Here is a 15,120-nt window from a genome sequence, read left to right as displayed (position 1 = left end):
TTGCAAGAAGGAAATTCCCTGCCAATAAGATCGGAAATTGGCAAGGGAGTTACAGCTCCGAGAAGGTGAAAGAAGAATCAAAGAACGTCTCTCAAAAGGATGATGATAAGAAAGAAAGCAAGTTAGCAGGATATTCTAGATACGATTGCAATTATTGTCATGGCAAGAACCACTTCGCCAAGGACTGTATGCTGAGAAAGATGGCTGAGAAAAAGGATGGTGAAGATGATAAAGCATATTACCTGTGAAAGTTGGAAGAGATAAAGAAATAGAAGGCAACAAATAGTTCAATGAATGCTTTGATTTTGCAGGAGAATCTGGTCGAAGATGAGTTCAGTGGTGTTGAAATATGGTCAACCGAATCTGAGGATGAAGAAGTAAGAAAGCCTTCGCATGGGAGTGCCTATGTGGTTAGCGAAGGAGTCAGTAGTTCAGCTGGGAAGTGCCTGATGGTGTCTGCAGAAATACCAACCGAAGGTGAGGATAAGGAGCCGGATCTGAATAGGGACAAGTGTTTTGCAGCCAAGCCCGTGAGCAAAACGATCAACGACTGCGATCGGTTTATCAAAAAGGTACAATCCATCCTAGAATCACTAAAAGTTCCCGTCAATAATTATGAAGAAGAACTAAATGAACTAAAATTTAAATTTTCTAACTTAAGTGGTAGTCTCATGCAAACTCGACTAGTGAATTCTAACCTAACTGATCAACTCAGCAGGGAGTTTTCCAAGAGTGAGGAAGGAGAGCATGGATACAGCTAAAGGAGCAGGAATGAGGTAGGGCTAGTGATGAGATTATTTATTTGCAAAGAGACAATTTAAAGTTTTTGAAACAACGTAATGTTTTTTGTTTAATTGCAAAACGCTTATACACTAACATAACTCAGTTACACCTAGATTGTGAAATAGGGAAAAAGATTCATAAGATGATTTTACCCTTCCTTGATAAGGAGGATGAAGTTATCGATGAATGTGAATCAATAATGTCCTCAGATGAGATTCAGTCACGTACAAATATGGACTAGACAAGATTGAGACCGTTATTGACTCCAAAGCGCATAAAAGTATGCTCAAAAATCTGTTGGATGAAAATGATAGGTTGAAAATTACCGAAACCATACAAACATTTGACTCGTCAAATGCCAAGCTTTGTTCAGAACATAAAATAAATGTAGAAAACACATCTGAATTTGATGAGGAAAGTGAGATGAGTGAAATTTTGGTGGAAGATGTAATTGAATGTTCTGAGTTCTTAAAGAGAGAAACCGAGACTGAAAGTCCCCTTATATCTGAAAAATATGTTGAGTATGCTCGCTTGTCAAAAGACAAGTCAAAGAAACTGAAAGAAAAAGCAGTGGTGTACCAAAAGGTTCAAACAGTGCCAAATCAGGTTTATGTTGTCAAATGTGTCACATGAAAACAAACAGCAGAACTGAGGAACTTGGTTGACAAAGATAATGCTGACGGATGTGACAACTACTTCTGGTTTGCCCCAATAAATAATGTAGACGAAACTGTTGGCTTGTCAGAGCGAACATCATGTAGGGTAAAGGGTAGGTACGTTGCCGAACCCATCAACAAACCATCAAGTTTTGACAAACCAAGCACAAGTGGAACCAAAGAGATACCGGAAGAAATGGGAAAGAAACCGGAAGCTTCGAATCTATCTTCCAAGACAACCAAAGCTCAAAAGGAGAAGCCGAAGTCAAGCTTCAACATTCATAAATCTCAACAGCAGTTGGCTAAACAAAAACGGGAAATAAGCCGAAGATACATGAAAAATATGAATGAGCCAAAACAATTTTGGCAGTCTCAAAACCCTAACCACGTTCCTACCAAGAAAGAAACAAATTTCAAAGGAAATTACAAATTCAAGAACAACCAACAGTCCAGTTTCGGTCCAAACTCTTACTATTCACGAAACAATAAGCCCAGCTTCGGAACCTATTTAACTCAGAACCGAACTTCAGGTTTCGGTTCCTCTACCAAGGAAGAGAACCGAAAGTCAGGTTTCGGGCCTACTCCAAGTCGTCAACAGCCTCATTCAACGAAGGATGTTAAAGGAAAAGGAAAGCTTGACTCGAACACTAACATAAATAATACGAAAAAGCCAGCCAAACCCACGACTCCAAAGAACGTTCCAAAACCTTCTAACAATACATCATCTGAAAAGACTACAATTTAAACAAGACAAAAATAAAATCAAAGTGTACACCATCAAAAGAAAAGATGAAACAACCTTAATAAAAAGAACTTATTTGGTTGATCTTTCTGTTGTGATTCCTTTCTCTGTAAAAGACTTACCTGGGCCCAAGAGACTTTGGGTTCCTAAATTTGCTTGATTTTGCAGGTTATAAGTGATGAGCAGTTCGATAATGAATGGTACATAGACAGTGGCTGCTCGCGTCACATGACAGGAAGGAAGGAAGAGCTGAGGGAGTTTCAATCCCTTAAGGATGGCGGATGTGTGAAGTATGGCAAAACTCTTATGGCACAATCAAAGGATATGGCATGATAACCTATGGATATTTCACAATTCGAAAGGTGGTATATGTAGAAGGATTGCAGCACAATCTCATTAGTGTATCTCAATTGGTTGTGGGAAAAGGGCTGAAAGTCTCATTCGATGATGATGGATAAGAAATTATTGAAAAGCAATCCAAAAGAATTTTGTTAAAATATGAACAAAAGGGAGAAATGTACCCCCTAAACCTCAGTCCAATTAAAGGAAAACTAGCTATTTGTCTGCTGTCCAAAGCTAATTCTGATGGAAGCTGGTTATGGCACCGACGACTATCGCACCTAAACTTCAAAGACCTTAATAAGTTAGTGCTTGGAGATCATGTTCGAGGCCTCCCTCTTCTCAAATTTGACAAGGAACATCTGTGTGCAGCTTGTGCGAAGGGCAAACAAAGCTGAAAGAGCCATCTAACACATATCAATACCAAAATCATTGAAGCCCTTGAACTTCTGCATATTGATTTATGTGTACCCTCGGCTATCGAAAGCATCGGTGGTAGTAAGTTCATACTTGTCATTGTAATGATTTCTCACATTTCACCTGGGTTTACTTTCTTAAACAGAAATCAGAAGCGACTTCCAAGTTAAAGACGTTTATCAAGCAAGTGGAACTGCAGCTACGCAAGGTGGTAAGGAACATCAGAAGCGACAATGGGCTTGAATTCAAGAATAAAGAGTTTGAAGACTTTCTGTCCAATAAGGGAGTATCTCATAACTTCTCTGCTCCCTATACTCCACAATAGAACGGAATCGTTGAAAGACAAAACCGTTCCTTGTGTGAAGCAGCCATAACCATGTTGAGCTTCGCTTCTCTTCCATTATACTTCTAGGATAATTTTGTTGTTGTTGCTTGTTACACTCAAAACAGATCCTTACTTAACAAGCGATTCTCAATCACTCCGTATGAAATTATGAACAACCGAAAGCCCAACGTCAGGTTCTTTCACGTGTTCGGTTCCAGGTGCTTCATTTTCAACTCTAAAGAGAACTGAAACAAGTTTGATGTTAAAGCAGATGAGGGAATTTTTCTGGGTTATTCATTTACTTCAAATGCTTATAGGGTTTTGAATAAACACTCCAAACGTATTGAAGAAACCTATTACATAACCTTTGATGACTCCTATATAATGAAAGCTCAAGCAAGTGAAAATGCCATGGGGAAAATATTTACAGAATCAGGACAAGTCTTGGTTCCTATTTTCCAATTTGTTTGAAGAATATATGAGGCTATTTGATGAACCAGAAAAAGCTATACACTCGGAGGCAAAAGCAGCAGACAACAAAATCGACCATCTGAAAAAGATTATCGAAGAAGCTGCGAAAGACATGGTGAAGGATCCTTCAAAACCAACTGTTGATCGAACCTCTATTAACCCTCCAAATAACAGCTCAATATTCGAGGGGGAGTGTTCTTCTGTGTCTCATACAACCGAGCAGGAGATTCCAACTCCAACCGAGGAGGAGAATCCAACTCCAACCAATGGGGAGGATCCTGAACCTGAAAAGGAACACACTTCGCCATTTGAGGGGGAGAATGAAAATTCAAATGGCGAAGATGATCGATCAGAACTCGAAGAAGAGGTAGATGCAGAGTTGGATCCTGTCTATGACCCGAACTACCCTCCTATGACATAGTGGAATAAAGATCATCCCAAAACACAAATAATAGGAGAATCATCTGAGCGAGTTCTCACATGCTCTCAACTAAAAGCGAAACAAACTGCATTATTATCTCACGTTGAATTCTACATGTTTAATTTGTTTGTCTCCAAAATCGAACCAAAGACGGTCAACACTGCACTTGATCATGCTGATTGGGTACATGCAATGCAAGATGAACTCCATGAGTTTGAATGCAATCGAGTTTGGAGACTAATACCCACACCAAAGGATGCTTCTATGGTTGGATTGAAGTGGGTCTTTAGGAACAAGATGGATAAAGAAGGCAATGTTATTAGGAATAAGGCTCGGCTGGTGGTAAAGGGATATTGCCAAGAAGAAGGAATAGACTATGAGGAGACCTTCGCTCCTGTAGCCAAATTGGAATCGGTTCGAATCTTTCTAGCATATGCTGCTCATAAAAACTTCGAAGTTTTTCAAATGGATGTGAAATGTGCCTTCCTAAATGGAGAACTAGAAGAAACTGTGTACGTTGAGCAACCACCCGGGTTCATGAATGAGAAATACCCTGATCATTGCGATGTATTGGATAAAGTTGTGTATGGACAGAAGCAAGCACCAAGGGACTGGTATGAAACATTAACTCGCTTTTTAAAAAATGTCTAAATTTAAGCAAGTTTCGGTTGACCCAGCCTTCTTTCACAAGAAAGAAGGCGAACATCTTATGATTGTTCAGATTTATGTCGATGATATCATCTTCGGCTCCACGAATCCAAGCTTAACAGCTGAATTCCGGAAGCTGATGGAGACTAAATTTGAAATGAGCGCAATGGGTCCAATTAACTTTTTTTCTTGGGTTAAATATAAGACAGGGACCAGAAAGCATTTTTATTAATCAGGAGGCCTACACGAAGAATCTATTGGCAAAATTTGGTATGAAGGGTGACTCAAAGGTGAAGGTCCCCATGACATTTGGCACTAAGTTAACATCATCACTGGAAAAGCCTGTTGTTGACATGACTCTCTATCTTCAAATGATAGGATCTCTCATGTATCTAACTGCTAGTAGACCATATATTATGTTCTCGGTTTGTTATTGTGCCAGGTTTCAAGCTAATCCTAGAGAACCTCACATGGTGGCAGTGAAGAATTTTTTCGCTATTTAAAGCGAACCTCGTCGCTCGGTCTCTGGTATCCAGCAAAATCAAGGTTCTTTATTCAAGCCATTTCTGATGCTGATCTGGGTGGATGAGGCCTGGACCGAAAGAGCACAACAGGTGGATGCCAATTCCTTGATGGTAAACTTGTTAGCTGGCAGTCCAGGAAGCAAACTTATGTGTCTCTTTCAACAGTCAAAGCTGAGTATATTGTTGCTGCCTCATGTACCTCACAAGTAATCTGGATACAAAGCCAATTGAGAGACTATGGGCTAAGTATGAAGAAAATACCTCTTTATTTTGATTCTGAGAGTGCAATAAGAATATGTCACAATCCGGTGCAGCACTCAAAGACTAAGCATATTGCACTGATTATCATTTCATCAAGGACCATGTTGAAGAAGGAAACGTGGAAGTTCAATTTGTTCGGTCCTCAGATCAACTTGCATACATCTTCACTAAAGCCTTACCTGAAGCAAGCTTCAACAAAATTTTACAAGGTTTGGGAATGATGGAAGCCGAGTCAGTACCGAATCCTCAAACCTCTCTCTAAAAATTAAGACAAGCGAAATAGAACGAACGCTCGGTCTATTTCGGTTCCGGATTTTTTGGGAACCGAAATGAACCGAACGCTCGGTCTATTTCTGCTCCAAAATTTTCGGGAACTGAAATGAACCGATCGCTCGGTCCATTTCAGCTCCGGAATTTTAAGGAACAGAAATGAACCGATCGCTCGGCTTATTTCGCTTCATTTCTTTAAGGTTTGTTTTCGGTTGTATTCTTCGTAATCTCTCTCTTATTTATTTTATCTGCTTTATTTACATTTTCTGTTTTATTTATTTTTCTGTTTTTCATTTTTTTTTTGAAAAATCAAAAATCCAAAAATATATATATTTTTTTTATTGCAAAGATTTTTTATTTATTTTTATCTTTTGTTTCTTTTGTTTGTGTGTATGGTTTGCTTGTTTATGTACATTCTCTAGGAATCATGCATTTCATGGCTACATAATTTGGGGCTAAGGCAGGTATGAATTTCTTATCTTGAACTAGTTAAGCGTCCCTAGAAGCATGCTGTTGCATGTAGACTGAAGCCTCGATGACTTTGAGTGAAGCCTTAATGAACCGATTATACCTATCGTTTCTTCCCAATCAGGCTATTAAACTCACTCCAGTCCTGAGCTACTTTTCTCCTCTCAAATAAGTTAGGAGTTTTCTGCTTTGTCGCTTTTATATAGCAGAGGTACTTTCAGTTCTTTCAACCCCTTCTCTACAAATTCTCCATCAAATATCATTTCATTAACGTAACCCTTGAGACTCTCAGAAATAACCACTGAGGTTTATGGTTACACAATATCTATGTTTGTGATCTTAGTTGCATACACCACGTGCTAAGTGAAACCCAAAATCCAACACCTATATTGAATTGATGGTGAATTTTAACATTCAAGCTTTAACTTGTTACCTAAAGAAGTCTCATTTTATTTTTCTTGTGTGATCTTGATGAAATTGTCTACAACCAAGACATTTCTTCCCAAAAGATCCAGTTTAGTTTTTTTTTTTTTTGAGATTTAAATCCCACTTATTGTCACCTCATAATTTATCAAACCTACTTGTTCAACAGACCACATCGGTCTCACAAGTACTTCGGCCAACTTTCGATCTCATGTTGAGTATTGAAGTTCGGTTGAATTTTAGCCACATACTAGAGCCTATGCATGAAAAGATGCCTTTCAATGTTTCTTAACAGACATTTGATTGTATTCTAACGCGAAACCAAACAAGCACTTCAAGTCTCTCTTGACCTTGAAGGAAGAGATTCGTGCCCGGGATCAGTTGCTTTATTTCTTATTTGACATCACTCACATCCCATACACATATTGATTTATTTCTTTTTCTTTGGCACCCTCATGCACGCGAATTTTCATAATTTTCCAACATTCTTGTTCGTGATGCTTATGAAATGTTTTTACTCTAACAGTTTTAAGGAAGCGATAGAGGTATTCTGTAATGTGAGTGAATAAAGGAATGGGGTAGTTGATCGGATGAGAAGATGAAACGCGTTGCAGATAAGTTCAAAACTAGGCGCGTGAATTTGAAACGACTCCTAATACCACACCTGATGATGTCTATCTAGGGAAACCAAGCTGTCAAATCCCTACTTTCCAGGCGCTTTTTCAGAGATCGTCTCATAATTACGAAAATATTCTTTCTCTCTCCTGGGAACCGTATATAAAGGATTTGTTACACTATTTCATCTTCTTACCTTTCTCACAACTCTCTCAGATATAACAGGCGCAATTCAACTGTTCATCTTCTTCACATCAACAATGGCGGAATCTTCATCTCTTCAAGATCAGACGACCTCATCCTCTTTGCTCGCGATAAAACCTAATCATAACATGATCATTCAAATAAATCCTTTTCTGTATGATTTATACATGCTTCAAGTCGTGGAATGTATCAAGTATTCCTCTCTTGTAATTGCTCTAACTCAAGTGGAATCTGTTCCATTGTCATATTGTCCCAGGTGTACTCCACGGAAACCTATGACAAGAACAAAGAAAGATTCTTCTTTCAGATTCATTCTCACAAGGATTCTATTTCAAAAGGATGATTTTGCTCTCTAGTAGGGCTTGCAGTTGACGCCTCAGTCATCTTCCCATACTTCATTACTACGACTAAATTGTTCTTGATGTTCTATGAGATGGGCTACACTGAGGTGCTTACCACCTTCACCAAATTCAATAAATCTTGTTTACCCCCTCAATGGAATGGGTTACTCACCCTTCTTCACAAGGGGTTAACTAAGCGTGTTGGTGGATCCGATGGTTCAAAAAAATGCTTTATGATGATCCTGTACGGTCTTTACAATGGACTCGACCTGGACTACGGTTCATTGATCTGGACTCAACTGGTGTAGAGCCTATCTTCCTCTACTAAGCATTCTGAAATATCTTGTGGTCGTTTTTGGACCATTTTTGCTCAAAGGGCAATAACCTCTCTCAATGTTCCGGTCATGAAGGATTCTCTGCTTTCCTCTATCTCCTCCTTCCATACCAAAAAGATAATCATGGCTGATCGAACCAGGTTTTCACACAATGGTTCTATTCTAGAAATAATGTATCGGTCTGTTTCTCAGGAAAGTAAACTTATCACTAAATACAAATTGCTTCCTCCCAAGGGTCCACGACAGCTGACTCCAGAAATGCAAGTTGCTCTGGATGATGTTGAAAAGCCATCAAAAAGAGGAAAGAAAGCAGGTTTCAAGAAGGATGAACCAGAAGGACCATCTAAGTCCAAGACAAGGAAAGCTGACAAAGGTGATTGCTCTGTTCCAAAGAAAGTGAAGAAAATGGCTCATAGAGAAACAAACTCCTTCACCTTCCCATTTAGAACAGAAAGATGAGCGGTCTGCAGGTGAAGAAGAGGAAGAGCAGCAAGAAGGTTCACCTCGGGGTAATACACCTCCCCGGTCTCCAACTCCGGTGGAAAACATCAACGATCGGTTCCTACACCCCCTCCATCTCCACCAAAGACAACAGTTCAAGTTTCGGTTGCTCCTCCACCCCCAACTTCATCCCAACCTATTTCTACAGTTGCTCCACCACCACCTGTCAGTTCTACTTCCATCACCACTGCTCCATTACCACCTCCTATTTTCTCCCAAGCAACCTTCACCACTACACCTATCATCACCTCTACCACAGATTCTTCTGTCAACGTCAACACATCTAATGTGGGGGCGAAGACTGAAGAACCTCCTAAAGTCACTACCGAACCAATTTCCCCAACTCCTTCTAGTGATTCTAATCAAGTTCTTGGAGGAGATGAATTTGAGTTTGATTCCACCTACTACAGTCCCTACCAAATCCCAAGTGAAGAAGATGAATCTGCTCCAGTAACCAAGCAAAAAATTGACGGTGTCAATGAAAAGCTTGAAACGATAATCGACTCCACAAAGAAATATAACGATGTTGTTCTAAAAGCTTTCATGGATACAGCCTTGCAACAATACACTGAATCCATCGACAAATGCACTGCTGCTGTGGATGATTCTACTTCTCTGTGCAAACGAGCCACTTCTGACGTTAAAGAACTCATCCATGACTCCAAGGTTTTTCTTGACTCTCTCAAAGGTCATTCTGAGTCGAACGTTGTAAAGGTGACTGCCTCCGTTGATTCCCTATCTTAGTCTCTTCAAGGGGAACAAGCCAAGTTCGACACTCTACACTCTGATGTTCTTACTGATAATAAAACCTTTCTGGAATCTGTTAACTCTCGGTTAGAAAAGCTTAATGCTGACTTTCAGGTGGAAAGGCAAATCTGAGATGATCTTTCTCAACAGACTGCTATCAATGAAGTGCAAAAAGCAGAACTTACCAAGGCAGAAAAAGAGATTTCCTTATTAAAAATTGAACGAGCCGTTTTTCGCAGTTGTGCTGGGGATGTTCTTTCTCAGTTGCACAATGTGCTTCAGGCTCATGATCCCATTCTTACGCTTACAATTAGAAATCATTTAACCTCCAAACTCCTTCCCTCAATCGAACTCTTACGCGAAATTAAGGGTGTTTCGGAGAGAATTATTCCTCCGCAACAAGGGGGAGAAGATCAAGATCAACAACAACCTCCTAAATCGAAGGTCATCATCAAAACCGAACCGAAGGTTAATGTAGCTTCGGGTTCTAGTAACAAAGAAAAGAAGAAGCATGCTATTGGAGAAGATTATGACAGTGACGAAGATGAAAAAACTATTTCTGAGATCCTGAACCGAAAGAAAAGGGATCAGGAGATAGATGAAACTCTTCGTGTTGCTAAGGAAGCCGAAGAAAGAGAAAGAAAGAAGAAAGAAGAGGAAGATGCACTGAGTTGCAAGAAAACGTTGTTCCCTCCTTGGACTAGGGAAACACTGATCAAAGAAGCCATAGAGTCTCCAAGCACACTTTGGCTGGAACCTGTGACTTCATTTGAAGTCCCTTCGCCCCCATCCTCAGGTTGATCGTGAATTAATCAATTTTTATCTCAAGTTCGGTCAACCTCAGTATCTGACCTGGAGTGCATAAAAGATTACCACGGTCAAGGTGCTGAAACCTTCGCCTGTAGGGAAGTTTGTTAATGTCTCTTTCAAGATAAACCGAGTTTCGGATAACTCGGTTTCTATCATTTCCTTGGCAGACCTTCCCAACTTGAATCCTCATGATTGGATCTTGCTCTTCAACATTTTACTCACTAATGCAAAGGAATATGGACCAATATTAGACCATCTGAAAAGGATGTTAGCTTCCTATATCCATGAAGTTGCGAAGATGGATCAGGAAGTGGCTAATGTCTTGAGGAAGAAACTAACGGTGAAGCCTACTGCAAAGCTAGGAGATGTCAACAAAATGAATCTCGGTCAAATTGCTTTTGCTCACCTCACGATTATGTTTACAAGAGCCAAAGGTGAAAGGTTCTTTTTTGCTCTTGTTGACAAACACTTATTCTCGACCGACTCCCTGGAACATATCATCAATATCATTTATCGGTGCAAGGCAATTCCGAGTCAGATAAGAAGAACTTCACAGACATGCTCTGGTGGTACATCACTTTCAGAGAAACTCTTTTGGCAATTATACTGGGTGTGTTCAAGACCGTGAAGAAATTAGCACTAGCTCAACCGAGCTGAGTTCTCGGCTCCATTGACGCAAAGGGGGAGATTGTTGGGTATTGTGTGTTGTGTCATGGGCCATTCTTTTTTATATCCGGTTTGGGCCTGTCCATCCGTAATTATAGATTAGGGTTACACTATATATAGTGCATGCATGTATGCCTTAATTACACGAGTCTTTTGATAATCATTGTTTTGCATTGTAACCCTAAACACCTCTATAGTCGAAGTTCTTCATCGAGCTCTTCTGGTGTGTGAAAGTTTAATCATTCAACATCGGTTAAACCATTTGTGTGTTCTTTATTGTTTCATTTATTGCTTTTCTGCTTGAATCTTTCGATCATTAAGGAATATTTTTCCGACATTCCCCAAACACCACAACAAATCAAGCCTCCAAGTCTCCACAAATTCCACCTTCTTCCTTGAGGATGAACATCAAAACCTAGAAGATGCTCTCACGCTCTTGGAATAAGTATTCGGTTATGACATACTTTTGGAAATAAAGTATTAGACTAATGTTATACCTTGTAAATAAGAATTTTATATACAATTGTTTTGGATAAAAGTGTTTTAGTTGTGTCAAAAGGAAGTCTTGGATATGTAATTGGTTTTTTGGGGTAAATGGTGTCACACCCCCAAACCGGAACGGCGGAAACGTCCAGGGGCGGAGGATGTCATGTACAGTATCACAACAATTGTATAATAGTAATCAAAGCAACAACAACCATTGTATTAATAACATAGTATTTACATTGTGTTCAAAACATTACTTGTTTAACATTAAAATTACAGTAAAAGATAAGACATAATACTACTATGCTCCGTCTTCGAAACGCCTGAGAGAGTACCTGTCTACTAATGATCATGAGAATACAAGTAGTTTGAAAAAGTGTCAACATTAAATTTGGTGAGTTGATAAGTATTTTTGTTATAAAAATTATACTCTTTTTTCTTTGGAAAAGTTCGCATGTTCCTCCAGAAAATCCTATATTTTCTTAATGAGTAATATGATTGTATCCCGTTCCATATGCGATCATTTAGTGAATACAAATTATATATATTACAGATTGAATAGACAATTAAATGTGTGGATCTGCCGTAAGCCCATAACCAAACAAGGAACAGGAAGTAAGACAGAAGTCATACATTCCACTGCCCATCGGATCTTCATTATCATTATCATTATATACTTATAAATGAAACATTTTTCCTTGCACCACATTCATTTGAAACTCATATCTATTTTTCCTTTCACCACATTCATTTGAAACTCTCATGACTTTTCAATTTCTTTCTAATAATAATTATAATTTGGTTAATTAGGTTAAATAAATATAAAACCTAAAATGTAATCATATATAAACTAAATTTCAATATTAAAATAATATATTTATTTCTACTAATAAAGTTTTGTTTTTTAACTTATAACATATTATAATATATTGTTGGATGTAAACTATTATCATTATAAAGATATAATTTTGCAACAATTTGTATAAAATACTTAAATTATTAATTTAAATATAATATCACAGGGTCAACTTAAATATAAATTTTAGTGTAACTTAAACAACCCAAAGAATATTTTGTAAATAGTTAAAAGTGATAAATTATAGTGTCTTTCTAATAATGATTATAAGTTGGTTAATAAGGTTAAATAAATATCAAACCTAAAGTGAAATCATAAATACACCATATTTCAATTTTAAAATAATAGCTTGACTTCTACTTATAAAGTTATGTCTTTAACTTTTAACATATTATACTTAATTTATTACATTTAATATGATGTTAAATGTAAACCCTTATCAATTTAAAGCTACAACTTTTGAACAGTTTGGACAAAATACTTAAATTGTGAACATAGATATAACATTACAATGTCAACTTAAATATAAATTTCAATTCCACTTAAAAAACTAAAGAATGTTTTGTAAATAGTTAAAAGTGATAAATTATAGTGATAAATGCAAAAACTAAATTTTAATCTCAATTAACTAAAATATTTCCTAATGATATTTTTATAATTGTTAAAAGTTTTCAAATAAGTAGCTTAAAATAACTTACAATAACAATAGTTAAAAACAACTCTATATAAATGATTATATTCTTATCTTTAAAATCAAAAAATAATGTTTGATGTTTTAAATAATTATAATGATAGAAATTGAAACATTAAGCAAATAAATTTTAAAAAATTAGTTAACAATAACAACAACTATAAATAATATTAAACCATAAATTATATTTAATTTTATTTATGTGTAACTCGCGGGTAGAAGTCATTCAAACGATTGAGATTATAAAGTTATAATAGATGTATATATTATCATATAATTCAAAACAAACAATATATTATATCAATTTAGTATACGAATTATTATATCAAATTTAACAACAACGTTATTGTTCTATTTAAAAAAACATATATTTGTAAAGACTTCAACTATATTAGGTGTTTCTGCACATTACAATGTCAACTTAAATATAAATTTCAACTCCACTAAAAAAACCAAAGAATATTTTGTAAAAAGTTAAAAGTGATAAATTATAGTGATAAATGTAAAAAAACTAAATTGTAATCTCAATTTAACTAAAATATTTCGTAAATGTATTTTTATAATCGGTTAAAATTTCAAAATAAGTAGCTTAAAATAACTTAAAATAACAATAGTTAAAAATAACTCAAAATAAATGATTATATTGTTACATTTAAAATCAAAAAATAATGTTTGATGTTTTAAATAATTATAATGATAGAAATTAAACATTAAAAAATTAAATTTTAAAAAGAATTAATTAATAAGAACAACAACTATAAACAACATTAAACCATATATTATATTTAATTTTATTTATGTGTAACTCGCGGGTGGAAGTCATTCAAACGATTGAGATTATGAATTTATAATAGATGTATATATTATCATATAATTCAAAATAATCAATATATTATATCGATTTAGTACAAAATTTATTATATCAAATTTAACAACAACGTTATTTTTATATTTAAAAAGAAAGCATATGTTTGTGAAAACTTAAACTATATAGGTATTTCTGCGCAATGCGGACATTCGCCTAGTTATTATATATAACTCTAACGTATTCACAAAGTAATCACAAAATTAACGTTAATGATCCCTTTTGATATGATGAATGTGTTTCCTTCAGAATATCCTATATTTTGTTATATAACTGAAAAGTAGTTTTAATACCATAAAACCAAACTGTATAAGTGTTTTTGTTGTACTATGTATTAGTGTACATAGTTTTAGTTCATAAGAAAACTATAAAAGAATTGTTTTCAATAATGTTATGCTTTTCTTTGTTTTAAACCGGTATGTTGTATTTGTACCCCGTTCGTGCATAACCTGGTATGTTGTATTTGTACCCCATTAGTGTTAACCCGGTATGATGTATTTGTACCCCATTAGTGCAAACCTGGTACGATGTATTTTTACCCCGTTCGTGCATAACCCGATACGTTGTATTTGTACCCTGTTAGTGCAAACCCGGTACGATGTATTTTTAGTATACTTAATATGTAAAGTATATGTAAAGAAATTTGTACGAGAGTATATATATAGTTAAACCCTGTATACTTGACTAGTGAAAATAGAGTGAGAGTTTCATAAATTATACCTATTATAATTTATATTTGTATTCTATTTTGATATGAAATATTCAAGAAAGTACCCCCTTTGCTCAACTTGTTACAAAGGGTAATGAATTTGATTGAAGTAGCTTTTATATATATATATATATATATATATATATATATATATATATATATATATATATATATATATATATATATATATATATATATATATATATATATATATAAATTAAAAGTGAAACGACATTCGGGCAAATAACTCTACCCTAAGCCCACATCCAAACAAGGAAAAGGAAATAAAGCGAATTATTAGTCCTAAGCCCTATAAATCTTATATATATATATATATATATATATATATATATATATATATATATATATATATATATATATATATATGATTTTGGTAAAATATAAGTTAAAAGTGTTTATAAAACATTTAAAGAAATTTAACGATATTTAAAAGAGTTTCAGTAGTTAAAGTCATTTTAGAAATATTTAGAAATCATTTATTTGTAAACACAATATCCTTGTGTTAGACTTGTATTCCCCCCCTCC

The 15,120-nt window shown here is 35.7% G+C and overlaps 1 protein-coding gene across 1 annotated transcript; it reads left to right on the top strand.

Annotated features, from left to right (window-relative positions):
• Nucleotides 1–290: 290 nt before the first annotated feature.
• On the top strand, nucleotides 291–4,154 carry LOC128128961 (uncharacterized). The gene is made up of 6 exons (XM_052767693.1): nucleotides 291–572; nucleotides 950–1,007; nucleotides 1,175–1,405; nucleotides 1,508–1,891; nucleotides 3,083–3,148; nucleotides 3,763–4,154. The coding sequence occupies exons 1-6, from the start codon at nucleotides 291–293 to the stop codon at nucleotides 4,152–4,154; spliced, it is 1,413 nt and encodes a 470-aa protein (XP_052623653.1).
• Nucleotides 4,155–15,120: the final 10,966 nt, after the last annotated feature.

This window comes from Lactuca sativa, chromosome 9 (assembly GCF_002870075.4).
Source record: "Lactuca sativa cultivar Salinas chromosome 9, Lsat_Salinas_v11, whole genome shotgun sequence".
Classification (NCBI taxonomy): Eukaryota; Viridiplantae; Streptophyta; class Magnoliopsida; order Asterales; family Asteraceae; genus Lactuca; species Lactuca sativa.
This window is presented reverse-complemented; position numbering and strand designations above follow the sequence as displayed.

Coding starts and splice junctions, on each gene's coding strand:
- LOC128128961 (XM_052767693.1), top strand. CDS start 291: ATGAATGCTTTGATTTTGCAGGAGAATCTGGTCGAAGATGAGTTCAGT. Junction 573..949: donor GCGATCGGTTTATCAAAAAG/GTACAATCCATC, acceptor TTCCTTGATAAG/GAGGATGAAGTTATCGATGA. Junction 1,892..3,082: donor CAAGAACAACCAACAGTCCA/GTTTCGGTCCAA, acceptor TTTCTTAAACAG/AAATCAGAAGCGACTTCCAA.